The sequence below is a fragment of the Ostrinia furnacalis genome, unplaced genomic scaffold (assembly GCF_004193835.3).
Source record: "Ostrinia furnacalis isolate ACB-3 unplaced genomic scaffold, ASM419383v2 OfSCF4234, whole genome shotgun sequence".
Taxonomy (NCBI): Eukaryota; Metazoa; Arthropoda; class Insecta; order Lepidoptera; family Crambidae; genus Ostrinia; species Ostrinia furnacalis.
Genome location: NW_021134473.1, coordinates 118,668 through 145,746, shown reverse-complemented (window position 1 = coordinate 145,746; position 27,079 = coordinate 118,668). Strand labels below are relative to the sequence as shown.

The window sequence follows — 27,079 nt, the reverse complement described above, 5'->3', positions numbered from 1 at the left end:
TAATAGTTCATAAATCACAATTTTGTAACACACTCATAAAGTTACAAAAGACAAATAATACAAGATATCTAACATACTTACGTCGATATCCAACGACAAAAACTGTAAATAGGTATAAATCATCATCTCGCTATAAACTATTTGCAACGCGATCAACTTATGCGCACGATCATGCCTCGCAAGTTAACTTTAATACATAAATTTACACCCTTTTTGTTCAGGCTGCGAACGTAGTATCACATACGCGACAGTTCCTCATGATTTACTATTATTACCAGTAAATAAAAAGTGGTAGGGGAGAAAAGAGGTGGAGCGAAACACCATTGTAATAGCCCATGAGTAGGGAACGAAATAATGCGGCCAGGCTAGGGATATTGTAATTGATTCCATTTTGTCCCATACATGCACATGTGTATGTTGCGAACGTTTTCATATTACATCCCATTCAGTGATCTAACTTTATTTCATCATTACAATAGTTAGTGAAACACAGTGCAATCAGTTCTAACGGAAAAGTGAGGCAGTGTAATGAACTATTTCTATTTAAGTGCACGAAACTGTGAAGTGAAAGAGAGTTATTATAAAACATAAAATGGATTACACAACAGGAACTACGTCTTCGATGAACAATATGAGACCAATTTTCGGCGCGTACGCCTTTCAAGGTGAGTCTCAAATTATTATAGACTATAGACACGAAAGGATCAAGAGAGATGAGAAAAAAGGCCCGATATGCTTAATTACAATGTTCCCAGGTACCAATAAAACAAGCAATAATACCTCGGAATCAAAGAACCGAAATCAATATCGGCTATTGCCTAAACAATAAAAAATTGGGCACAGCACATTACATTTATTTTCCATGAACGGTTCCGTAAAAATATATTGTTAATGTCCAAATGCAAACCTGATCGTGCTTTAATGGGTCGAGGCATCAGATTGAATAAACTAAATTGTATCAAAACATTGAAAATCGTGTCCCTTACCTATTCATATTACAACAATTTTAAAATGTAAGTCAACTTACAATTAATATTTTTAAAAAATAGACTATTTAGTATCATGCTTACCCCTAAAAAATAAAACAAGCCTATAATAAACTAGAATAAGACAGTCATATTTCTATTATTAACGCGGAACTCCAAAAAACGTGGATACCTTTCAAAGTGCCGCTTATTAACCTCTCATCGACTCCGACCGTAAAATGTAAACTCGATAAAGCCACCAATTAAAACTAAATATGAGAATCTCGACAATCAAAGTTCGAGCCGCCACATCTGACACCGAAAAACTTTTCTTCCAAAAAATAAATCGCGTTTTTTGTAACGAACGCAAGGTCGCAGGCACAACGTGATTTTCGCCTTTCGACAACCGCGATTACAGTATGGGTAGCGAATACGCGCTGAGATATTAAAATTGAAGCAGATTCAGCCTTATTGCAAAGACGTAGAGACACTATAATTTGGGACCTCCGTTAGAGAATTGGTTGAGGAGTTCAACTCGGTGTAGGTGGTGATAATAACAATGCTTTATGAAAAGGTTTAGCCAGCTAATTTGTTTTTTCTCGGCTACTGTCGATCTCGGTAGCGATGCACCTTTTTTTGTTGGCGGAGATCAATCAGTCAAAATAACAGTGTGATACCGCCTTTGATGCGATCCGGCCGGCCTGTTTTAATCTCGACTGATACATGATTAGATCACCGATGATGCAGCAAACTGTAACCGATCCAAAATTGAACGAACACATCGCTCCACTTGTAGATTAACTAACAGAATCCTGTTACTACCTTTACACGGTAAGACGTTTGACTGTTTATAATCGACTACGAAACTTTAGAAGGCATGTCTAATCTAATTGCTGGGAATATTTTCTTGTTTTCTATTTGTATATTTTGTGTTAAATTCACAATTAAAGTCTATTAATTGATGCCGACTCATAACAAAAAAGTTTTACTATGAACTCTATATTCTATTGTATTAATCTTTGAAGAAGTTTTTCACTAATCTAACGATGTCTGGTCCACAGCTATTTAGAGTTTCGTATGAAAAATATTCCAGCAGGTCTCACAAAAGTTAATTCCTCCATAAATTTATTACTTACTTATTTTTATTACAATCAATATCTAAACACTTTTATCTATTAACCTCTGTATCATGTACCAACAATGAAACAAAGTCAGTAGCAAACCACAAGCGGCGTGCCAGAGCTGTGGTTTTCTCCGACCAAAAAAGGCGGATAAAACAAATGATGTCAATGACATAGTAATGACCGTCCATCATTTCATGAGGCCGTCAAAACTGTCTCAGCCAGCTCACACCTTAGGTGCTTGGTCGGCATTTTTTTACTTGACATCTGATAAATTTCGCGCTGATGTACTGGTACGAACAAAAAGGATACTTGCCTGCAAGCGTCAACTGATTTGCTTCATAGTATTTTATATTTTCACCCGAAATATGAGAGTAATATTGATAGTCATCTTGATCGTTGAAAGGTAATTACAATTTTGATATAGTTAAGCTGATACGCCTCGGCTCGTTCCTCTGGTTACTTCAGTCTTCATAGCATGAATTTTATGTCGGACTCGGTTAAAAAAACATGTAATTTAACAAACTCTATTATAACAAAGTTTTAATTCGACCTGAAAATTCCTACTTTGAGAAACAAATGAGTACCTTAACGTTGACAAATTTAAAAAATGCTTTTTTGCTTTACATACTTGCTATACATAGGTACTGATAGAATTCACAAATGAAATTTTATATCATATCCAAAATAGACTCAACATTTGGACATTAACTCAATAATTACAACTGTTATTATTAAAATCAAATACCTACATATGTCAATGCCAGTTAATAACACTACCCAAATTAATGTAACACCGGAAGACAATCATTACGGCCATATGAACGCGATTTGAATTAGCCGTTGGCCACATCATCCTTTTGTTGTTCCTCTGTACCTCCCATTAAACTAAAACAGTCATTAAATCGTCCATAATAAGAGTAATAACAAAATGAAAGCAAAACAGCTACCGTGATTGTGATTCGAAATTAAATCGGGAGCCCGTCTCCTCGTACGTCCATTGAGATTCTCTCAATGGTAATCAAAGGAAGAAATGCAGAAGCTTGTATGATTAATTATATGGTACAAGATTGTGTTTTCTTTACGGGTGATGTGTGGCCAAGCCAGCCAGCGCTACGTTTGCTCACAAACATTTGGTCTAACAGAAATGAAATCAAATGGTTTAACTTCGACGTTGGCGAACTGGTTGCAAATATTTGTTTTATACTGCGTCTGTTTACCAGCTCGTAATAAAAGGGCACCCATTGTTTTTGATAGATTTTAAAACAAAAGAGGTAGCGTTTATTATGAGGAAGTAATAAAAATAAAGTTCATTAAACCTGTATTTGCTACAAAACAGTATGTTACTAAATGTAACCTAACCGATATTATTATTTATAATAGACTTATAGTACTATAAAATTTTCTAGATTTAAATAGAATTCTAGAATTTTAGCATTATTATCTCTAAGAAATACGCGGTAAATCAATTCTGTTAAGATAACATAGGTACTACAGTAATAATGTACTTAGTACAGTTTGCTTTTACTGAGTAAGTAATAATTCTTTCAAAGCTCTAGTCAAATTAGTATGACTCAATCATACCTAATGAATTAGGTAGAACTCTGTGCACACAACAAAAAGATCAAACTGCGATTGTAAAGGGACATCAAAGCGAAATGTGTCTCTGACTAGAAAATTAATTAATCCTTACAATTAATTACTTCTTATTAGAAAACCTCCTAAGCAAGAGACTCCGCTTTGACAATAGTGCGTAAATTCCATTTCCGTCAGCCACAAAACGAAGGAACCATCACTTTAAGCGTAAAAAGTAGGGCAAAAAGCGATAAAGTGAATTCTACAAACTTCTAAACAACTTTGTAGCTCACAAATAGTCACAAAAGTCAACTGGATATTGATTTATAGCATTGATTAACCGTAATCTTTACTCGAAATGTTTATTTCACAAACCACATACTATACACAATTTCCATTAAAGTTACAGCAACTTTATCGACAGGATTCTTTACATAAAAAGTTCGACTTTTGTCTAAAAATTTCAAGAATTTCTCCCGGCGCGTTTTATTTTCTTTCTTTTCTAAAACGATATTACAGCGATCGTTTTGATAGACGGCGACATATTTGTCTCGAAGGAATGCAGATAATGGTTGAAAAAGTATAAAATTCCTATCGAGCCACCGCCTACGACACAACTGATTGAGTTATAAGCTACAATGGCAATTCCATTTTGTTTTTGCACTGTTTTTCACTTGAATACCATGTGGTGATGCGTCCACTCATATTTAATATACATTAGGTGGATGTCGATCTTTGATTTTACCTTTCTTGCCCGCGCCTCAAGAATGCGAGCCTTGTTTATTTTGATTTGTCACCTTTGATATATGAATCCTTTTTGTTATTATCTGAAACATTATTATGGATGACCGACGCCTCGCAACTTGATTGCGAAGCTTTTGTAGGGAAGGAATTCTATTCCATTGTGAAGAATCTAATAAGATTGCTAGATATCTTCGCAACAAAAGGAATATCGCGAATGCGCGATCCGAAGGGGATTGAGGGAAGCAAAAAAGAGGAATTACCGAAATCTGTGTAATCAACGTAAGGGACAACACACGCCTAATACCCAAAAATACACACAAAAACAATATCAAAGTCGAGACATCCCGTCGCCGATGCGGGAAGGTGTAAGCAGTGGTCTTATTATCGCGGGTTAGGGTTTAATTTCGTTGGTTACAAATTACGAAAATCGGGCAGGTAGCCCGTGAGGGCACAAAGCCGAGTAGCCGCATCTCATAATCGAGGTGCCTCCGGTTGATAGTTAATTAAAGAAGTGAATAACACGCGGCATTGCAAGTCAGCTGCAATCTTCGACATTGTGTCGGATATGCTAAGAGCGGTTACAACTAATGATGCACAGTAAGCTCTCCTTTATATTATACCTATTATAAATTCAGCCTAATATAAGGTTTTTTAACTTTTCTTATTTGTATTTAAGCTGTCTTTTACAAAGCTTTAGAATCGTAATTTTAATTAAAATGTAATTAAGTTGAATGGGAGAGCGCTACGTGCTATTTCCTCCACATTTTATATTGATCAAAGATTTCGTTTCGCAGAGAAAATATCAAATTACATAAACAGTTTAATCATCTCACAACTTTAGGGCTGTGTTTCTATAATCACGAGAATTTCGTGTACTTAGCATACTTATTGTTTGTCTTTTGTGCCCACCCAGTTCTATATGCAATAAAGTCTTAAAAAGGTAAGCCACACTTTCCTATTCGTTGTGAAATGAACAAGGGCACGCTCTTGGAATGAACATTCTTTACTCAAACTTTACGAGCTTAAATTCAGCGAGAGCGTTTTATCAACTCTAAGGACAGCATCAACTCTTTGCACTACATCGACGCAGCGAGGGCCAGCGATTCAACCGAGATGAATCTATGCGGGCAGGCCCTGTGGAGAATACTCTACTTCTGGCAGGAGAAATATTCTGTCACTTCTCTTACTTCTGATAGGAGAAAGATTCTGTCACTTCTGACAGAGATAAAATATCACTTTTGACAGGGAATAGATTCTGACACTTTTGACAGGAGATATTCTACTACTTCTGACGGAAGAAAGATTCTGTGTCTACCGACACACTTAGGCGGTTATCACACTGCGCCGCGCTCCGCCGCGGTACGCGGGACGACAGATTTAATCATTGTATGCAAGTACCTCAGTTTGTATAGAAAACACGCGCGGCACTTTACACTGACAACGCGTCTGCGCGCGGGATTTTTTATATGAAATCACGGGCTCCGCGGCGGAGCGCGGCGCAGTGTGATGACCGCCCTAAAGCTTTTCAGTGGTATTCCTATTAACGTGTCATCTAAATAGCAGTAAATAACCCATATTTAATCATTTTCATTAGGCTTTTTAAGAGCACTTTCCACTAACATCATCTAAAATTATACCAATTCTTTGCTACCAAAATAAACTTAATTGTGTTAAAGCAGCGACTTCAACCATGCCTCAGGTACAACAATACAACATCACAGCAAACTTTTGTTAAAAAATCGCACCTATTACCACCATACATAAGACTTTCGGTGTACAGCTTGTTGTACTCTGTACATTGAAATTTCTCAAGCTCATCGCACAAGCATTTGCCTTTACACAAGGATTCCGAAGCAATAGCTAACAGGAGAGCCTTTTGTAGAGCATAATAAAATTTTAGCTTCAAACTCAAACGACTAAAATAATTGTGAAAACTTTTAACGCCTTTTTACATCTTTTACACTATTTTTTAGATTTTAAAAGCAGGAATTTCAATCGATACCATTTACATGCTCACACTGTACAATCTTGTGTAAAAATAATTTCAGTTTCTGATTATAATAAATTAAATTACTTAGCATTGTATAAGTTTCAGTTAAATATAATATATTTTATGGAAAATATTAATTTCTTAGTTTAATTTAAGTTCTTAGTTTCCTAAAGTCATTCAGGATAAGCAAATAGGTAACATTTAAAGCAATAAAACCGTTATCGGCGAAGTTATCGCAGCGCAACGGAGCGCATTTTGCACGCTCCTAATGAACGCCTTATGAAACAGGCAATTTATCACATGCAGCCTTATCACGAACGTACTGATAAACTTTATACGAGAACAGACTTAATAAACAATACCCGTGCGCACTGAAAGATTTCCTTTTGAAAACAAAACAAATGGCTACGCAATCGTCGCTATTTGTTTTCCAAAATTCCCATCCCTTCGAACAATCATGCGGTTTCACTTTGGGCAACCGGCCACGACTTGTTATTCTGTAACGTCTCACACAAACTCTCATTACCAAGTCGAACGAGTTGGTATTTCAAAAGGACCGTCTTTGTCGGCGCCTTCAGTCTTCAGCCTGACCATGAATAAATCAATGAAAACAAATAGTATTCGGCCACTAGTGTTCCCAAATGCTTCTTTAAATGAAGTATGATCTCCTATTGTTTCAACTCCCGTTTTGTTAAGATCCTCAAGTATGTTAATTTATTCATACTAGAATAATAGGTAGAGCATATTTTCCTGCCAAGATCGAGTGTGTTGTACATATAGATAGGTTTGAGGCGTAATTTGGTAGACACCGAAACTAATTTATTTAACAAAGGACCGGTCGAACGATAGAGCACTTTTTATACGTGTACAAACACATTACATTCTATACGTAGATACACTTCACGTAATTACAGATTTTGTTTACGTACTCTTATCCACTAGAGATTAAGGCTATATTCCATTGATTGCAATCGTAAGTAATACCTTTTTTTTTCAGTTTTTGAAACAAGAGTTAATTATGATTGTAATTAACAAAGGAAGAATGAGGACCTCATCAAATTCGTTCGACAAATTGACCTATATTTGTATCTAAACAAAACAACAAATAAGTAAACATAAGGACATTTATTTTGAACTATATTTTTTATTATTTAGTCACTGAAGCATTCTGGGAATTGTGATAATTAAAAATGACCGGAAATTAAAAATTCCTTCAAACTCGACAGGACCGACTTTAGGCTAGAGGCAAAAAATCTTTGTTAAAGTGACCACCGTATGACGTATATTATTTGGGTCTCAAAAATATTACGATACCATATTTGGAATGAAACAGTTAATATCGTAAACATGATATTGATCATGTCATACCAAAATCGACAATTGGAAAGAGAGAAAAATCAATTTCTGTACTGGTAGAATGTTACTAAACATGAAAGTGCTTTGGTTTTTTCTGTAAGTTTATAGTATTTTTGACCAACAAATATTTAAAGTCGAAAAGCACGGAACATAGACTCACTTACCAAAAATCTCACACGGGACGAAAGCTGTGAAAAAGTCAAATGAGCTTAAGAGTGCGTAGAAAAAGCTGAGGAAATGAGTCATGAGCGAGCGGTCAGACGGTAACAAGCGAAACGCTCCGCTGCTTGCCATCCGGCGCGAGGAAATGCACCTGCTGTGACTCTTTGACTACCCGCAGGAATGTAACCCTTTTCACCTGACTGCAGAAAGGAGGATCATGTTTATGGAACGCTTAACATATCATGTTCAGCTTAAGAAGAATTAGGTCACTATAATGACGACTGGATTGATGACTGGTTTGTGATTGGTGAGATAGTATAATAAGTATTATTGCAAAGAAATCGCCCTAGAAACAGCACTATTACCCTCGAGAATCGAATTGAGCGACTATTAATTGGAAGTTGCGGCTCTATCCTCAATGTTTCACAATCTGTTCCCTCTGAAGACTATTAATTAATTAAATCTCGGTCGTCCATCTGATCTAAAGGCTATTCCCAAGTTGCATTTGATAAGTCTCGACTTCATCTATAATCTATAGTAACTAGGAAAGTATCAAGGAACTTATACATTATCTGAGTTTCATAATCGTAAACTACTTTTTTAAACTCTAAGGCTGAGTTGCACCATCTTACTTTAACTTTGACAAACGTCAAAATCTGTTAAGCTCCATACATCAAGCACCGGTTATTGTTATTATTACGGTTTAAATAAGGTGGAGCAATGCAACTCAGCCTAAGAATTCTAGAAATTTCTATGATCTGGAGTGGCTCTTAAACCTTTTTTCAGTGGCATACCTAAAAGGCTTTGATTGACAATAAATTGGTATTCGAATGACCATTCACCACATACTTACAAATTATAGCAAGGAAGCTGATAAAAAGAGCAAGAATAAGGAATGCAATCTAAAAAATGAATTCTAAAGCTTCGTCCTTATTTCGAGTTCCCGTCCCGAAAGACGGGAGGGTAGAAAAAGATCGACGCTAAAAAGAATAACACCGTGAGTCTATTACTTGTGCGGCGTGTCATCGGCAGTTCATTAAAATACGATGACTTAACACAAACACTAGAGTGGACTTCATTGATAGCCTCCGACGTAGGTTGGTTGCACAAAAAACACAGCGGACATCCAAAAGAATTACAACCTTACAGCTAAGAAATAAAGATGATCAGTTCCAATGATGAACTCGCTGCTTCGTTTCGGAATGAAAGATCGTTTACAATAGCGTTTCATTCCGTGGAATCCATTGATAAGTCCGCTGCTACTAGTGTTACATGGCTGCTCTCACGAGCGTTGGGAAAGTCAATTACTTCCAAATATCACAGCCAGATTGGAAACCGAAAGTTGCATGGCTGTACAAAATGTTTTATGGGACTTGTACTTCAAATTCAGTATACTCACATGATTAGATTTTAGCCTATTATGAAGCAAATGTGTAATTAGTAATTTTAATTTCATAGTTCTTTAATATTCAGGTTTATTTGAACTCAGACTTCAAATAACATTTTGTTGCAAAAACACATCTATAACAACTAGGGAAACCACAATATCTAGCTTGATGTGATATCGCTTTTACCGCAGCATTAATAAAAAAAACAAGATATTTTCGATCTAAATCCTATTTGACATAGGACAGTAATAACTTTTATAAAGCTCCGACAGACGCACAAAAAATATTCTTGAAAAAAATCGCGTACCTAATGAAACGTTAACCATTTTAATAGCAGTCTAGATATAAAAATCACAAAAAAGTCACCTAATGGTCTGGAAAGTCTAAAATTGAGACTTTTCGTCGTTAAACTTCGTAAAAAGTCGCTAAGCACTAAAAAAGAAAGTTGAATAACTATTTGCTTTCCAATACCGTGAGAAAACAATCATTTTTAAAGTAGTTGTACCTAAGTAGCTGACAGAGCATAAGGGGCAAAAAACAGTAAGCCAAAATAATACAGTTACGAGTTATTGTGCCGTGGAAATTACCAATTCAATGCAAAATTGAATGCTATGAAGGCTCTTTGTGGGGTCGATTTTGTTTGGAATAAATTAATTAAGGCAATTTGTGACGATTTTCCATCGTCAGTGGCAGGCGAGACCGTACAAATTACAATTTCGTTGCTTACCCAGTAATTCTAGCTTCTTCGAATATTTAGCTAGAATTTCTGGCGTTGCATTTTAGACGGATAGCAAGCCTTTCGTCATTGCTAATATTAACGGAACTGGACTAATTGCAGTATTTTGAAGATTAATTATTCTACGGTACTTGTTTTAAATGTAAATTATGGTAGATATTTATGTCAAGTTAAAGATTTTACAATGAATAAAGGGCAGAAGTATCTACCGGTTTTGGCCATCTTTATTCTTTACGCCGTTATTGGCCGCTTTTTATTTTAAATAATATGTAAAGCATTATGAAATTACAAGTAGTATCTTTATTATTAATCTCCAGTTTTAACTATTTGAATCATTAATAAGTCAACCATAATTGATCCAAAAAGGTACAATGGATACCCACAAAGGGGTTCTTTACCCATACCTATGCTCTTAATTATTATTAGACTCAAAAATACTCGTAGAATGGCTTAGCTCTGTAGTCGGAATCTCGTAGCACTAGCAGCTTTTGCGCTCCGTAGCACCGAGCTACGGATGCTACGCGCATACGAGTAGCTCTGTAAATCTACATCAGACTGTAGCCAGTGAATTGTTCTGGAATATTTTAATGAAGATAATTAGGCTTTTTAAACTGACTGAAAGATAATATAATCATAGTTAACATAATATTAGCTACAGTACCTAATTTGCAAAATTCCTCAATAGACCGAAGACTTCAAGAAGAGCTGGAAAGAGCTGGCTGGAAAAGGGTCCTTGGGCTTTTTTATGTCCAGCAGTGGTTTATAATTATGATGATGATGATAATAATAATTATAAATAGCTGAAATTAACTAACAATTTTACAAAATAAAATGTAGCTTATTGTAGCAACTTTTTCCAGATTTAGAGTTTGTAAATGTTTCCGCAACTAAAAGTATCAGAAGGCTTTACAAAATAGGTACTTCTGCTAAAAACAAAATCCAAAGTTTTATTGTCGATAGGAATCCCAATAAATTCTGTTGGGTTTCTTATCAACAACTTTTAAGGAAAATTTAATTGGCCAAGTCTTTGAAAGGTTTACTTTGTTAAGGATTTTTGAGCAACTTGGGGCATTAAGTTAAGTTGTTTATATTTAAGTAGTTATATTTATTTATTTAATTGAAGCGTCAATAGGTAGAACGGATAAGTAATATGTATACCTTAATGTGATATTAACAAAATAAACAATTTGGTATAGTAGATCTTGATAAGTTTAATATCATGTACTTTTATTAACTAGTAAATATTTAATTAGCTATTTATTCGTATCAATTTGAATTTTAAATTGTAATTCATACAAAATGTTTCATTGAGAGGTTTTAATCATGACATCAAAATGTATGAATAACTTACCAAAAATACAACGATTAATTGCACCCAAACAATCTGTATCAAAAAGAATCAAGTCGACCAAAAATCGAAACCGGCTTGGTTAGAACGAGACGTGTATATTTCTGTCAACCCGCTCGCTCTGGTGGGCCGACCTCGGTCCCCTCCATTTGCGCCCGCGCTTGTTTTCGTACGATACGAGGGTGACAAAGCCTTCGATTTGTCCTGACTTTGATGTGCTTATTGGACATTATAATCAAATATTAACAGCATCTGTAAGTTTTCTGTAAGAAAAGAGGAAAATTACCTTTTCAAATTGCTATTTATGGAATCAGTCTGCTATTTAGAAAGTTAATAAAACTCAAGATATACCTACCATAAAACAAAAGCCGTTCTAGACATGACCATGCTTAGTACAAAGACATCTTGTTGTTCACTTTGATAAGCGAACAAAATCTTTTTCAGTTTGGTAAGTGCCGATTATATCCGCAACTTTTCGAGTCATGGCTCCACTACACTGTTCACACTTATACAGTGGGAGTATTCTATGCACTCACTCACACACCCATTTTGGCCCTCAGCTTAGCCTCTTTGGTAGAGCTCACGCACACTGCCATACCTCGGCCTGTCCGCACAAACACAGCGGCACTCTCAGTTCACTACACAACCTCATCTACTGCACTCACGCGCAGAAAAAAAGATACCGCGATCTATCGATCTTTTTTCAAATAAAAAAACAACGCCGTCTGATAGGCTTCATGGCTATAGTTGGTCAAACCTGACGTCTACAATCGAACGCGTCGCCCGGTCAGCCATTTATTCCGATCACAATATTTATGACAGCGTAATTAATTGAACATGTCATTTTAATTATGTAAATAAGGATGGGTGATAATCAATTAAAATTATGTGTTTCGATCTCGTTCGCTTAATTTAATGTAAACAGATATTTATCATTGTTCGTGACGTTTTTACGGTGTTAACATAAAGGTTTTGTTATGGTTTATGTGTGCCGGTAACATGCTTCTACTACTCCAGTGGAATTCATTATAGTTTGTGCCAGAATTCAAGTTTATGGGAGTATCACACTGATTGTCATACCATTATGGAACGTCACCAAAATGGTATGGATGTGTGGGTAGGTAAGGGTATAGAAGTAATTATTATTTTAATTAATCTTCTTCATGTTACACTACTAACTTTATTTTGTGAATTTGATTCTTTTTGCTTTTAAAATCTTATTAAGACAATAATATGGTTTGATGGTAAAAATATTTCGAAATTTAAAAAAGCTCACTTAGTTAGTTTCAATGCACTAAGTTAAATAAAGTATATTGCAAGGCACTAAGCTAAGAAGACTTATTAAAGAGATAAGTAAAGAGTGGATGCCCCTTAATGCTTCCATTTTATACATCAAATCTAATGTTTCACTTGTAAAAAAGCTCTTACTATTTAAAGGTAAAAATCCTATTAAGTTCATTTTAAAAGTAAAATAAAACCATTCACTAAAACACAACTGCCGATAATCTCGTTTATCATAAAAAGGATCTGAAAAAAAAATGCAAAATGACAATTGAGTATTTATGTAACATTTATAATAATTACTCTCTAGAATAATTACAGACAATCCTTGTATATTTTCTTCAACTCTAGCAATTTCAGTAAATGTAGTCTCAGTTTACAGTTTCAATTTCAGTAATATTTTAACGTGTCAAATATTTGTTGTATTTTCATTTAAATATCCCACTCCAAGAAATACACAGGGAAATATTATAATGTAACTTTTGAAAGTAATATTGACAAAAAAACATGATTTAAATAAGAAATAGAGGTGCATACCTATTCCGTTAGTTTTATGTTACGTTAAAATATATTTCACTTAGAAATATTAATCTCTATATTTAATACAGATATTAATCATACCTAGGTACCTAATAAAATTAATCATACTAGAATTTTACCGTATAATATTAATCATACTGGAATTTTTCACTCCTTAAAAGTGAGTTTGTCTATTAAAACGGTTCATAAATACCTTCTAGCTAACCTACTTTATGTATAAAATGTACATCATTACACTACCTAGTTCGCAATGAAGAACTTGCATTTGAAAGATAGTCTTTAAGATTCTCAATTAAGAGTCCATATTTCCTTGTCATCAGGACAAGGACGAGTCAACCAACTCGGCGGTCTCTTCATCAACGGACGGCCCTTGCCGAACCACATCAGGCTGAAGATTGTGGAGATGGCAGCGGCTGGAGTCAGGCCCTGCGTCATCTCGAGGCAGCTGCGAGTCTCCCACGGCTGCGTGTCCAAGATCCTTAATAGGTACCAGGTGAGTGACCAGATCAGGATGAATATTTTGAAGTTGGACCACGAGTTTTCTTTTTCTTCTTTACCATCATGGCGATAAGTTTCCACGTATTCTGATGAGAAAACCACGAGATGTATTTTTGAAAACTAACTGTGACCGTAACCGCAGTTAGCCACTGTGTGATCAAGAAGTGGCAGGCCCCCAAAAACGTTTATTTATTTACCCGAAATTTTAAATGTTCGATCTCTCTCCCGCAAAATAAGATGATGGCATTAGCGACGGTGACAGATAAACCTGAAACTACGTAAACGGCGATGGAGAGTATAATATGTACTTGTAGTAACGAATCTGCCGTCTCCAAAGTCCTCAATAGGTACCAGGTAGTAAGTAACCAAATCAGACAGTGGTCAACAAATTCTGTACCTACGAAATCTCGAAGCATCTGTGACTCTCCCGAGGCTAAGTCTCAAGATCTGCAACAGGTTCTAGTAAGATTTTCAATAATAAATAACGTTATACGTAGACTGGGATTATCCTACTAATATTATAAATGCGAAAGTTTGGATGTCTGGATGTCTGAATGTTTGTTACTCTTTCACGCAAAAACTACTGAATGGATTTTGATAAAACTTTACAGTATTATTGTTTATAACGCAGAATAAAATATAGGCTAAAATTTATGACGATCTATGACAAACTAATTTTCACGCGGGTGAAGCCGTGGGCTAAAGCTAGTTTTAAATATTTATTTCTATTCATAACCACCATAAAATGTACAAATTGTAAACTAGTCTTCATGTTTCATCTGCTTCATTATTTCAGCATTTACTTTCAATTAATGTTTTTGAAAGAAAGAAAGAAGGAAAGAAAAATGTTTATTTGGTCGAAAATAATTATAAATAGTCTAAATACCTACACATTAATTTGAAAAAGATGAAGTAACTACAAAAAACCTATTGCTACTATATTCCTACTGAAAACATGTTTTTATTACCTTAATACTAAAATAATAATTTAACATTAAGAACATATTGTTAAAGTACTCGAATGTAAATTAATGCTCTTAGTAAATTGTGAACTACTCGATACTAAATATTGAAGCTTTGAAGCATAGCACAAGCCTGGCTGCAATCCCTTCAAGAGAATACTTAATGGTACCTGCCTCTATTAGTCTATTGAGAATATTAAATCACTTTTTTAAAGTATATTCAAAAGGCTTTTTAACCAACCTAGATAATATTACTTATATTAGTCCCCCCATTCAAGAAAAAAATCGTGGGTATTTTTACCCAATCTTCTAAGTAGAAAGGTTTTTTAACTATTTTTTAGATTTCTGTTTTAAGTACCAAAACTAACTTTCAAATAAAAAACCGACTTTAAATCGATCGAGATCTGAGCTTCAAACTTATAACACTCCGTTTGATCGGTTTTCTTCTAACTTTAAAGCATGTGCCTTTCCATTTTACTGAAAATTTCCTCTACGCTTTTGTCATAGAGCAGGGGTATAACGCATCGTTAAATTTTGATGGAGGAAATAATGTTCTAAACTGTCTTAAACTAATTTTGCAAGACACTACAAAGTTTCCGTTTACAAAGTGTTGCCGGGGCTTAAATCTTGTTTTACCATAAACGAACTACACTTCAGGCAAACACCAGCATGTCAAAACAATTATTTATATTACATACTGACTTTGATTAGATTAATTCAATTGGTCGTGTCAATACATACAAATTGAATACCAATATTGATGAACATCTATCAATAATTTGTTGATTGAGCCACTGTATCAGCCTTTCTCATTTATTAGACTGTATTTGCCGACTCTTGATTTATTTACTTATCTGCTAAACGAAATGAGATTTATTCGGAATTACAGCAAACGTCTAAATCTTTGGATTAACGTATTTTTAATGAGTCTCAATCGATAAATGGGCTTTTAAAAAAATCAGAAATTAAATGGTAAAAACTACTTTTTCTAGTTTGTTTTTTTACATAGAGACTCTTTATCTTCATTTCATCTGATTGTGATGATCAGATCGAAGGTGAAAGCGAGCTTAAAATTATTTATTGTTTAAAACATTGTGTAGTAGAGTGTCACATTCACTTGCAAGACAGTGTATGCACATTTTAGTGAAGGTCCGCAAACATTACGAATTCTACGAATTCCCGAGTAGCCGCATGGACAAAGCTAAAGTAAAGAATTCCAAATAATGTCCTTGGTATAAAAAATTCCTTGTCCCCTCTTGAATAATAAAATATTTTTTCTATGATACAAATGGATTTAACCCAAAATTGTTTCACTGTCTGCGGTTAACCATTTTATTAATTTATAATTGAGCTGTTATAACTTTATGATTACCCGCGTTCCTTAATGATTTCGCAGAATATCCTTTCAAGACTATTAACTTGGATGTTTGGTAAAATAATTTGTAATGTTTTTAAGTTCCTTCCTTTATATTTCATCCGAAATCACTTCAATGAAAGTTATTTTTATGATAGCAGAAACATTTCATTTTCCCTCTTACAATTTCGGGAATGCCATTACAATGGTTGTCTAAAAATAGAGGTTTTTCGTGAGCTATTAAAAATGAACACTCGAAAAATAATAATAAATATAGGTACGAGTACATCTCTTACGATATTTACAAAAAATCGTATGTACGAGTTTATTGTTATTAGGTCAAATATCTGAAGTAGATACCATCATGTCAATAGGGTTGAGTGTGGGGGGGAACAATCGTCATTGATCCCTGTGCAGCCAAGCCTGAAGGTCTGTTTTCACCAGCTCCTATGGACACCACAATGAACCCATTGTTTCACCCAGGAAGTGTTTTCTACGCTCCGGCGTGGGGTTCGACCTCTGCCATTGTGGGGACACTGCCAAAGAAAACTACGCTGCATATTTTTCTGATAAAGTTTTTACATTTTTACAAAGTTTTGCACTTTTTAATGTATGCAACAAAGCGTACAACAGTGCATTTGAGTGATTTTTGTTGGAAAAACAAAAACCATTTTTTCACTCGCAGCAAAACAACACTTCACTTGCTATTTGGTAATTATATGTTGTATAAGATAATTATACATGTTACTCATAAATATTGTTCACGTATAAATTTTGCAGGAAAGCTTTTGATGGAACTTTTCTCTAATGTCACTTCATCAAAGAAATAGCATACGATGCTGCGGTCGGAAGATATTATGTAATAGTGAAACTGATAAATCAGTAGACATTTAAATAATAGCTTGTTCCTCGAGTACTGCAATATTTATAGCTCTATAGTCCCCAGACGCTAGTTATCATGTGCGTACAAAATACCAGAATATATCTAAACAAATAGCTACTGCCTTCACAACCAAGTTTAGAGGCCATTTATTACTGCAGAAAAATACGGCAGCTTTCAGAAATATATTTTCCTTGGAAGGTGCATTGAATTGGATACATGTAGATAAGCACTATTACCGTGTTATTTATTTATTTATGGACGTTATTATGTCACCTTAATACATTTTATTAGGGCCTTTTCAATTGGAAAGCATCGATTCGGCACCTGTGATGCTGCTATTATCTATTTTTAGCCATAATTTCTTTTTCTAAAAAAATTAGAAGTCACCGCTGATAAACTTAAAATAGAATTACAACCAGAATGACTTTAAAACATTTGAGGAGTTATGCGTTATAACGTCATTATTACTATCAAATAAGATCAAAGATCATACTCGTATTTTGTAACTTCAGTTTATCATGACTTAAAAAACTTCTCTCATTTACAATTTTCACATTGTATGGGACTAGATCTAGGCTAGATTGCAGAGATCACCACTTATTATGAATCACAATGATGACCACGGCCACTCTGGCAAAAGTATATCGATTAGAAACGACTAGATGGTGCAAATAAATCATTAAGGTTGAGTTGCACCAGCTAACGTTAACAGTAACTATGACGATAACAGATGTGTTTTGTATGGAGTTTTACAGACTTTTGACGTTTGACAAAGTTAAAATAAGATGGTGGAACTCAGTCTTAATATGTATACATAAGGAATTATTATTCATTGCTATACCTATAATGTATAGCAATGAATAATAAACGCCACCAGACGCAGGAGATCCCAAAGCAGCCAAATCTACTGATGGATTTGTTATAATCACACTCGTATGCTGCTGGACTGGACTTTGCTGTGGCTGGGCTTCATCTATCGAAGACCTTAAATCACTGCCGTTTAGATTCATATTCGCATTTTGAATAAATAAATAAATACCTATAATGTAATAAGTGATCTATAAATGGAAGCTTTGCTTTCGCCCAGGAGACCGGATCCATCAGACCCGGCGTGATTGGCGGTTCGAAGCCCAGGGTGGCCACGCCGGAGGTGGAAGCCAGGATTGAAGAGCTGAAGCGACAGAACCCCGGCATCTTCTCGTGGGAGATACGAGAGAAACTCATCAAGGTAACATGGCAAAATCACTACATAGTATAAAGCAAAGTCGCTTTCTGTTGTCTGTCCCTAACCCTATGTATGCTTAGATCTTTAAAACTACGCAACGGATTTTGGTACGGTTTTTTTAATAGATAGAGTGATTCAAGAGGATTGTATACTTAGCACCCGTGCGAAGACGGGGCGGGGTCGCTAGTAAATAATAAGTAGCATAGAGTCCGCGACATTAAAATTGGACAAACAATAATAATCTATCAGAAGAAACTGTCTCAATGACTTCAAAAGTATAAGTGAAAACAAGCGCTATCTACGACAGGTAGTCCTTCGCAGCACGAGCTGAACTACTTCCATTTGCTTTAATATAAATTTTTTTATTACTTTTTGTGTAAAAAAGCAATAAACATTATTTATTAATATCCATGGAAAAAATAAGTTCCGCTGTTGATATTAGGTACATAGTTGGTCTTGTACGTTCACAAATATCTAGTTCGTATTGTACTCGATCGTATTTCGAAGGTCTGCGGTCTGGACGGAAACCGAATGAAAGGGTATTCGTGTATATTCTGTTTGTAAATAAATAATTTGCCGAAAATTTAAAGACAATCGAAATATCTAGCATCCAAGGGAATGAGGCCTCTAACACTATTTTTTTTAACAATTTTTCTTTTATGTATCCTGTGGTGGTATTTATAAAAGTGGTAAAAAGAAGTGGTAAAGATAAACTATTAAAAATGTGAAAAAGCCTCTCACATTTCATTAAAAACGTCAAGTAAAATTTCATTTATTGCTACAAATCTAACAATCAAAGATATTAGAAGCAAATCCAATCTAATTGAAAGATTGCTTTGAAAACAAACAACTCTTTGAAGTCCAACGTTTTGTAGCAATGAAAAAGGCTTCCTTTTTGCGTCCAATCACGTACCTAATGTTTCAATATTGCATCTGTCGATTTGCCTAATGAAATGTGCCAGAAATAGCCGGAATAAAACCTAAAAACCTTTCCTCTTTGTGAAGGGATACAATAAAAAGCATGTGATAAAATAAGTTGTGTTTTTGTCCGCTAAAAATCGTGGGCGGTTAAAAGGCCGAGTTATTTTAGGCTGTGTAAAAAGTGTTTGGTGTTGAGACAATGACGTGTAATGACGCGTTTTGCAGGAAGGCGTGTCGGACCCTCCCAGCATATCTTCGATTTCGAGGCTGCTCCGTGGGGGCGCCAGGGACCCTGATGGGAAGAAAGACTACAGCATCGACGGGATTCTGGGAGGTGAGATGCTTTTTGAGATATTTGATTCAATCTAATGAGCATTGCCTTTACGTTTGCCCAATAATTAAGAACGAGCTTGCTTGTCTTGTTTGCTAGCAATCCAAAACTTAATTAACTCATCTATAACATTATTATTCGATCAACTGTATGGTTTTTTCATAAAAACAAAACGGACGGAGCTCGGTTTGTTTATTATGCAGATAATTTCTATTAAACTTCTCTATACCTATTTATACGTCTGCCACTCTTATATTACATCCAAGTCACATTATTATATCGATAACTGCTTAAGTAGTCAGAATAATTTATTAGAACTCTACACCTGTAGTGCCCTGACATAATAAGATCAACATCAACACGAGTATTCGAGGAACTTGAACAATCGTTCAATTTGATCGTCTTCTAACATTATTTATCGTCACAATCACGTTTCAAGCTCGTTCGTCTCCCAAAAAACGTGTTTTATCGTGAACTGGCAACTTCTTGAATCGCAGACGTAATCGATCGCGCGACTTAACGAGGCCTTGAAAAATAGGCATTTTATTGTGAACTTTACTATAGTAGTGAAATGTTGAGTCAATATTTAAGGCTATAGTTATTGGATTGGCGTACTTTGATCGTAGCGACGTTATTTTTATACCTTTAATTTTATATCAGAACTATTCTTACTCTATATTGTGGTTATGACTCACGCACGGCACCTTTTCGTGTTTGAAAAAAATAGTGATGCGCATAATCCGTTGCGCTTTTTCTCATTTTTACCAAAACATCAAGTCACTTCCGAATCAATAAGCCGAAAAGATAAACCACCCCCATTTGCACAACTTCCCGTCCCATCGAGCGGTCACTCGGGCGCGTTAATAACCCCAACCTGTCAAAGCTTTCTCACGAGGTGCGTTAAAAAAATTCAATTTCCGTACACAAATCTTACGCAGTCATTGTTGCAGTTTGAAATATTGCAATTTGTTGTCGAGGCGCGGCGAGGCGGTCGCGTTTGAGTCTTTAAGCCGAGTCGTCCGACAAAGTAGTCCGACAAAGTCGCCGCGGTCGCCCGCTGCGCACTTGGATAGTGCTGAAATCGCACACAATCGACGTAACATGTTTTGGTTGTTGTCTCATTGTTGCATTGTGTTTACCTATTCATGTCAATGCGTAATTGCCCTTTGAGATCCGCCGTAGGTATGTACCTGTCTCGTAGATTCGCCGCCCCATTTTGCTTTTTAGGGTTGAAAGGCCCGCGCTTTTTGTGAGCATCGGCTGAAATATTAAGCAAACTCGCACTTGCTTGGCTACTTGTCAATCTTGCCAATACGCAAGGAGAAATAGATACGCTTTAAGCTCATGTAAGTTAATAAACTTAAAATCATTTGGCACAATTTCTTATGAACACAGGTATTCATTAAAATATAAATAAATTATAAGTCTGCTGCAGTTCTTAGTATGTTCTTGAGTAAATATTTACCTTATCTTAACTAACATAACTTAGTTATTAAAATAATTAGAGCTCCGTTCAAAAAATGATAATTACGAATAGACATAAATATTAAGTAGACAATCAAGCTAAAAGTATTTCCATAAAAATGTACATCTATTGACATACTTCCCGTCGCAATCCTCCATTTTACTTTATCTATACGCAATCGCAAATTGTCGCGCGCTGAAAAACGCAACAATACAAATCGCGAGACATCACGATCGACTTTCACACGAAACAAAGGCGGCGATAAAATCTTGCATTTGTTTAATAACATGTGTCGTTAGCGGCCTAATGCGGGGGGGCCATTACCGAACCTCCGCGGTGTAGCGCAATCACTCTACATCTTGAATTAGAGAGGGCTTACATGACGACTTACGAATGGCAAAGCCTTAAATCCAAATACTTTTAAGATAAGATAAGAAAAACTTTATTTTAAATAAACAGCTTGAATAAATCGAACTGCCTAAGGCGGGAATCGACTCCACGACCTTTCGCTTGCCGGGCGACTGTTCTTCCATCTCTACTTAGATAGAAAACTAACCGATGATAATATCTCTAATTAGAAAACTAACCGATGTAACCGATTTTGTTTGTTTAAAATACCTCCAAGGATAATTAGCATTACTTAGGTAGGTACTTGTGCTGCGAATATTGATGTAATTTGCAATTCACCACTTAGCAAAGTCGATTGTTGATTTTTTTAAATATTTTTAAGAAGTAGCGCTACTTGTTAAAAATAAAAAAATAAAACCGACTCCAAAAAACCTACACTAAAACGTAGAAAAATAATTACTAATTACCTACTTATTTATTAGGACGAATTAATTATTAATATTTATGTAGGTATACCATGATTGATACTTTTGGAGTCGGTGCAGGCAAACTTTACATGTTTCATAATCTTGGCACCGACTCCAGATGTATCAATCATGGTATACCTACATAAATATTGCCAAATGAATGCTCGTTAAGTAATCCATCCATCCATCCTCACAAACTTTCATATTTAAATTAGTAGGATAGGAACCATGTAAACCCACCATAGAGTAACTAGCATCCAAACTATTTGAAGGCATTTATTACACCGCGTTGTGTTCGAGACAGATTTGTCGCGTCGCTCAGGCCCTCCCATAGAGGAACACCCGGAAGTGAAAGATAATGTAAAGTAATCAACACATCTCATTTTTATAACACATAATGCGAAAGTAGTACATAAAGACAAACAGTTAAACATTAATGCTAAGTTTAACTTTGAGCCAGTTTTAGAAAGGGCGTGCTTCTGCATTGGAGACTAGGCGCACACCGTTGATTTTTAGTTGGCCGATAGTTGTGCCCGATTTTAAATTGTATGAAGAATCGGCCAAATCGAATCGGCGCCGCGGCGTAGTGTGCGCACTCCCATACATGCCCATACTGATCAACTGCCCGACTAAACTATCGGCCGACGAAAAATTAACGGTGTGCGCCTACTCTTAATGGTTTGATAAGGATGATCATGAAATCTATCTATAACCTGAAAATTTATTCATGCTAGTAAATTAAATCTATCCTATAACCTGAAAATTTATTCAAGCTAGTAAATTAATCTGTATTTTAAAATTCAACCAATAACTTGAATATGCTTAAATCGAGTTAGTTTTGAGTTTGCTTCATAATACGAGTACGAGGCCAAGTATTGATTACTTTATAAATGTTTTTTTAAATACATAGGATATTGTGTTCTGTTTATTGATGTTAAAGTTCAAATCTGTTGAAACAGCAGGTAATCCTCGATGTATGTATAATGACTAAGTATATGACGTAATCCGGCATCAAACGCAACGTGCAAATACTAATTCTGTTTGAGCGGTCTAGAACTAGATTATCTGTCCAAAATAGCTTATTATAGTCGAAACTATGTACGAATTTAATTCGGCTTTCGCGGATCCCTTTGATGTTTAGAAATTAACATGATAAATCTCGGAATTCTGCCAATACGGGTTAGTAAACCATTGTTAGTTGTTGCGTTTAATAATATAATATTAATAGGTATGTAACTGGTAATTGATATTAAACATCACGCACTGTCTCTTAACCTCATCTGTCAAATCAAACTTCCATAGAAACAAACAAGATACACAGTTAAAGTTCATGACAGTGCAAATAAATTATCAAAATAATTTAAATGGCACCTCGTGGCAAATAATAAACAGCTTACGCCCACCCTGGGCCGCGCCAGCCATCTGTTAACATCGGAACTACATGCTGAAACAAAGGCGGCCCGGCTTTTTAATGAGCCCAGATTATGAAGGTGTTAAAACGCCGCGCGGCTCTTTCAACTTCCAAATTATGACTTGGCTCGCCCCGAATCTTCACGGGGTCACATTTCGGCAATCGCCAAAACCTTCCCTCCTTATCCCACACACAGCAATCCCCATCACTCTCTCTCCTTTCACCAGACATTAAATCCCCTGTAGGTTTCTTTTACAATCCCCGAAAAACCAAAAGAAACTTTACGATTCCCTTTTAAAGTTCGCTCTCGACCGTTGCGGTGCGCGCGAGTCATTTGGTCACATACGTTAAGATCAGGACTGGGAACAAAAAAGGCCAAATAAATCTGTCGCTCTCTCGCTCGCGGGAATTTGAGCAATGTAAATCATTTTATTACAATACGATGTTTTTTATTTGGTGTCGCAGCCTTTGTGGTCGATGTGTTGCCTCGTGCTTTTTACGGCCCTTCCTTCCTACGGCCCTTCCTTCCTACGCCTACAACGGATAATAGGCGGTTTCCGTTGAGTTTGCATCACGTTTATTATCATTTGATGACATGATTAATATGCGTAAGTTCGCAAAAGTTTGAATTGATGGTAGAACTAATTTAGCTATCTCTGCCTGCAATAAATTAATCAAATTCGACGGGTAAAGGTTAAGGATATTATAAATTTCGAACAGTGAGCTTAGCTTGGAATAAAGAAAAGCTAAAATTAATAACCGGCGATTAAGAAAGTGTTTTTTGACAGTGTTATAAAACTTATTTACTTCCTACATCTAACCAGAGTCCAAATCGCGTATTAAGGCTCGCGTTCGTTCATGTCATAAATCCAGATTGCGACTCCAAAATATTGAATGGTGCCAAAGTGTCACCGCGCAAAGACGCCGACAAAGAGGCCGCCGCGCTGGGTGTTCCTTATTCCGCGCCACGCTGAGCCCCTATTTTTTCATCTCATTCAATTTTGACTTCTTTCAAAAGGCTATTAATATAAGCCGCATTTTTTAAAATCAGCTCTAAACCCAAAGCCGCGTATTGTTGCCGGCAGTTTTTTAATCTGTTTCCGTAGGATACCGCTACCGATTTATAAATGAGTCCGACCCGCGCCTGACGACCCTTGATTTGCCCGAATTAAAACATGATGTGGGTTTTTACAAAAAACACAAGCTTAATAAATAACGCGTGTCTCAAAAAAAGAGATGAAGACAAATTGCTACAATATAATGTCAAATAAATTATAACCTCCCATTGAGAAGACATTCGTATATTACATTCTTAATATAACAAAGACTAGCTCAATATCACTTATCTTAGCTTCAAGGAATTGGGATTTATTTATTCTTACATAATTCTCTTTTTTTTTTTTTAATGGCAACCAAACCTCTCTGGTAGGTTTATTTCTGCCAATGTCGAGTGAAAAATAATTGACATACCTAGTTATCAATAGAACGTGGGTGTTTCAGTTCTATTGATTTTTCATGGATTCCGTGGAGTTAAGTATGCCCGTAAGCAGGTTTCGAGACGCCACCGGGTCCAAAGCGGGTTGTTCATACGACAACCCGCACACATGCACACACACCTGCAACCCGACAACAAATTCGAAGTATTTCAATGTTTTTTATAATTTATCACTTCACTGCACTTTAGAACACAAAATAACACCAAATTTGTACACTAAAGTCCATTAAATAATAAATTGAAACCATTAAAACAGATCGACCATGCTTTCCGTTCAACTAACCTCCACGGAATCCATAATTATCTTTCAGTGCCTTTATATCAAGGATCTACTTGCCAGTAAACTATAGGTAGACAAAGGTATTTTTACGTATTCGCACTTGACACAATCGACGAAACTATTGGTTTGATTGGAAGCTCTTTCGCTATGAGAACTTCAGTGTAGCGATAAATCCATTTTAAGTGCCTCCAGTACCACATTTCGTTCGAGTTACATTTAATAATATACAGCGCGTATCCCGTTTTAAAAACAGGTCGAAACTATCCTACATTTTTCCCTAGGTCCTAATTATCTCTATACCAAATTTCATCAAAATAAGTCCAGTTGTTGGTTTCAGTTTAATCGTAAATAGGTAACACATTAACGTTCGCATTTATATCATAAGTACAAATTTTCCATCTATCTTCATAAATTCCAGGTCGAGGATCAGACTCCTCGGACATCGAGTCGGAGCCAGGTCTGACCCTCAAGAGGAAGCAGCGCCGGTCGCGGACCACGTTCACGGGAGAACAGCTGGACGCTCTGGAGAGGGCCTTCCACAGGACCCAGTACCCTGACGTGTATACACGAGAGGAGCTCGCGCTGCAGACAGGGCTCACTGAAGCCAGGATACAGGTACGTCATCTTTCAATACTACAATATTCCATAAACCAAGGTGCTATTAGTAAAAATTGATTGAACACCATTTTATATGAGACTTTTCTTGCCCTTGGTGTCACAGTAAAACATCTCATTAAATGGTGTAAAAGAGAATACCATTCATTTAACATTATTCTAATTTGTATCATTAAGTTTTAATAAAGGAAGTTTTAATAAGGAATTAAGTTTAAATAAATTAACAGCAGAGCAGTCTAAAACCTACCATCGCTCGAAATGTTTAGTATGGTAGGTACGTTATATTTTACCGCCTGAAGAAAATTAGAAACTTTAATTTTCGTTAAGGTAAAATGACATTGTAGTGCTAAATGTAGTTTCGGGGTGCCATTTTACAAAATTATCATTCATTCATAAATAATTAAGAAAAAGTTAATTAAATGTAATATTTTTGTTTCTTTGGTCATTGTATCATTTACATTAATTACGAACGTAGTTGAATCATGATTCAACAAAATTTTCACATATTTTCTCAAAAGCAATTAAGTTGAGAAAAGACAAGTAGAAGTTTTATGTTATTATCATTTTATTTTCAGGTATGGTTTTCGAATCGTCGAGCTCGCTTAAGAAAACACACTGGCTCGAACTCTACGCCAGGCTTAGCTGGTTACTCCACGTTACCCATGCCACAGATTCCGTGTCCCTACCCGGCAGGGGACATCCCTCCGTTACCGCAGCATCCGCAGCACCCTGACGCCTGGCACCACCAAAAATACGCTAACTACAACCAATTAATGGCGCAATCGCAGCACCTCAATCAAGCATTCCAAAGCGCTGCCTTCCCAAGCACCTCTAGCTCCACCTTCAGTCATCTAGTAAGCGCTAACGTCTCAGCACCAAGCCAAATACTCGACGCTGCAGTCCCTAGAAACGACTACGCTCGGTATCCAACCAACGACGTTTACAACAAACCTATCAACTATCTACCAAAAGAACCAGAAGCTGATGAGAAAGTCGCTAGCGAGGAAGTCATCGAACCTAGAGAGGATGCTTTTGTTAAAGCAAGCAACGACGATTATAATAAGGTTTTACCGAGCACTGAGTATCCTAAAGTTCCCGCTGACTACTCCAAAGTTCCTGTGGATCCTTCGGCTGCTGCAAACTGGAGCCCGTCACACAATTCTCTGAACATGAGCCTCGCAGGTTTATCAAGTGAATACAAATACATGAACGATCCGTACGCCTTCCCTAACATGAGTGATCCGCTCAATCAACACAGTTATCCAAATCCACCACCTAACGCTACTAATAAATACTGGATATGACGAAACGAAATATTAGATGTAAGTTGTTTTACTTTAAATTATAGTCAATGAGTTTAATAACAGGAGTAGGTACATGAATCTTGAAAACTGTTTTGAAATTAAATCATCATGTAGAAACATGTGAGGTTCTCAATGATCCACTCCTTTGTTTGCTCAATGTTTGTCCTTTATTGTTATTTTTATTTAAATTATATTTAAACCTTAATTAGTAAGATTAACTTAGTTAAAAAGATAAAATTACCTCTACTATGCATTCCATTTAGAGATACCTACTTTAAACCAAACATTTGTAAAAAGTTATTAGAAAAGTCATT

General features: G+C 35.9%; 1 protein-coding gene across 4 annotated transcripts; it reads left to right on the top strand.

Moving 5' to 3' along the window:
• Positions 1-401: 401 nt before the first annotated feature.
• Positions 402-26,923, top strand: LOC114359103 (paired box protein gooseberry-neuro). Of its 4 annotated transcripts, none has more exons than XM_028313352.1 (6): positions 402-665; positions 13,527-13,699; positions 17,994-18,131; positions 19,275-19,383; positions 25,265-25,461; positions 26,037-26,923. In XM_028313352.1, the coding sequence occupies exons 1-6, from the start codon at positions 593-595 to the stop codon at positions 26,763-26,765; spliced, it is 1,419 nt and encodes a 472-aa protein (XP_028169153.1). In that variant the 5' UTR covers positions 402-592; the 3' UTR covers positions 26,766-26,923. The 4 variants fall into 4 exon arrangements, with proteins under 4 accessions (XP_028169153.1, XP_028169152.1, XP_028169156.1 ...); XM_028313351.1 differs by having other exon boundaries at positions 17,991-18,131; XM_028313355.1 differs by lacking the exon at positions 402-665 and adding an exon at positions 12,035-12,502 and having other exon boundaries at positions 17,991-18,131.
• The last annotated feature ends 156 nt before the right edge of the window (positions 26,924-27,079 follow it).

Bases quoted from the DNA above. Each gene is read 5' to 3' on its own strand.
- LOC114359103 (XM_028313351.1), top strand. From the start codon at position 593: ATGGATTACACAACAGGAACTACGTCTTCGATGAACAATATGAGACCA. The intron at 13,700-17,990 runs GTGAGTGACCAG...GCTTTCGCCCAG, and splicing joins AGATCCTTAATAGGTACCAG to GAGACCGGATCCATCAGACC. The intron at 18,132-19,274 runs GTAACATGGCAA...CGCGTTTTGCAG, and splicing joins TACGAGAGAAACTCATCAAG to GAAGGCGTGTCGGACCCTCC.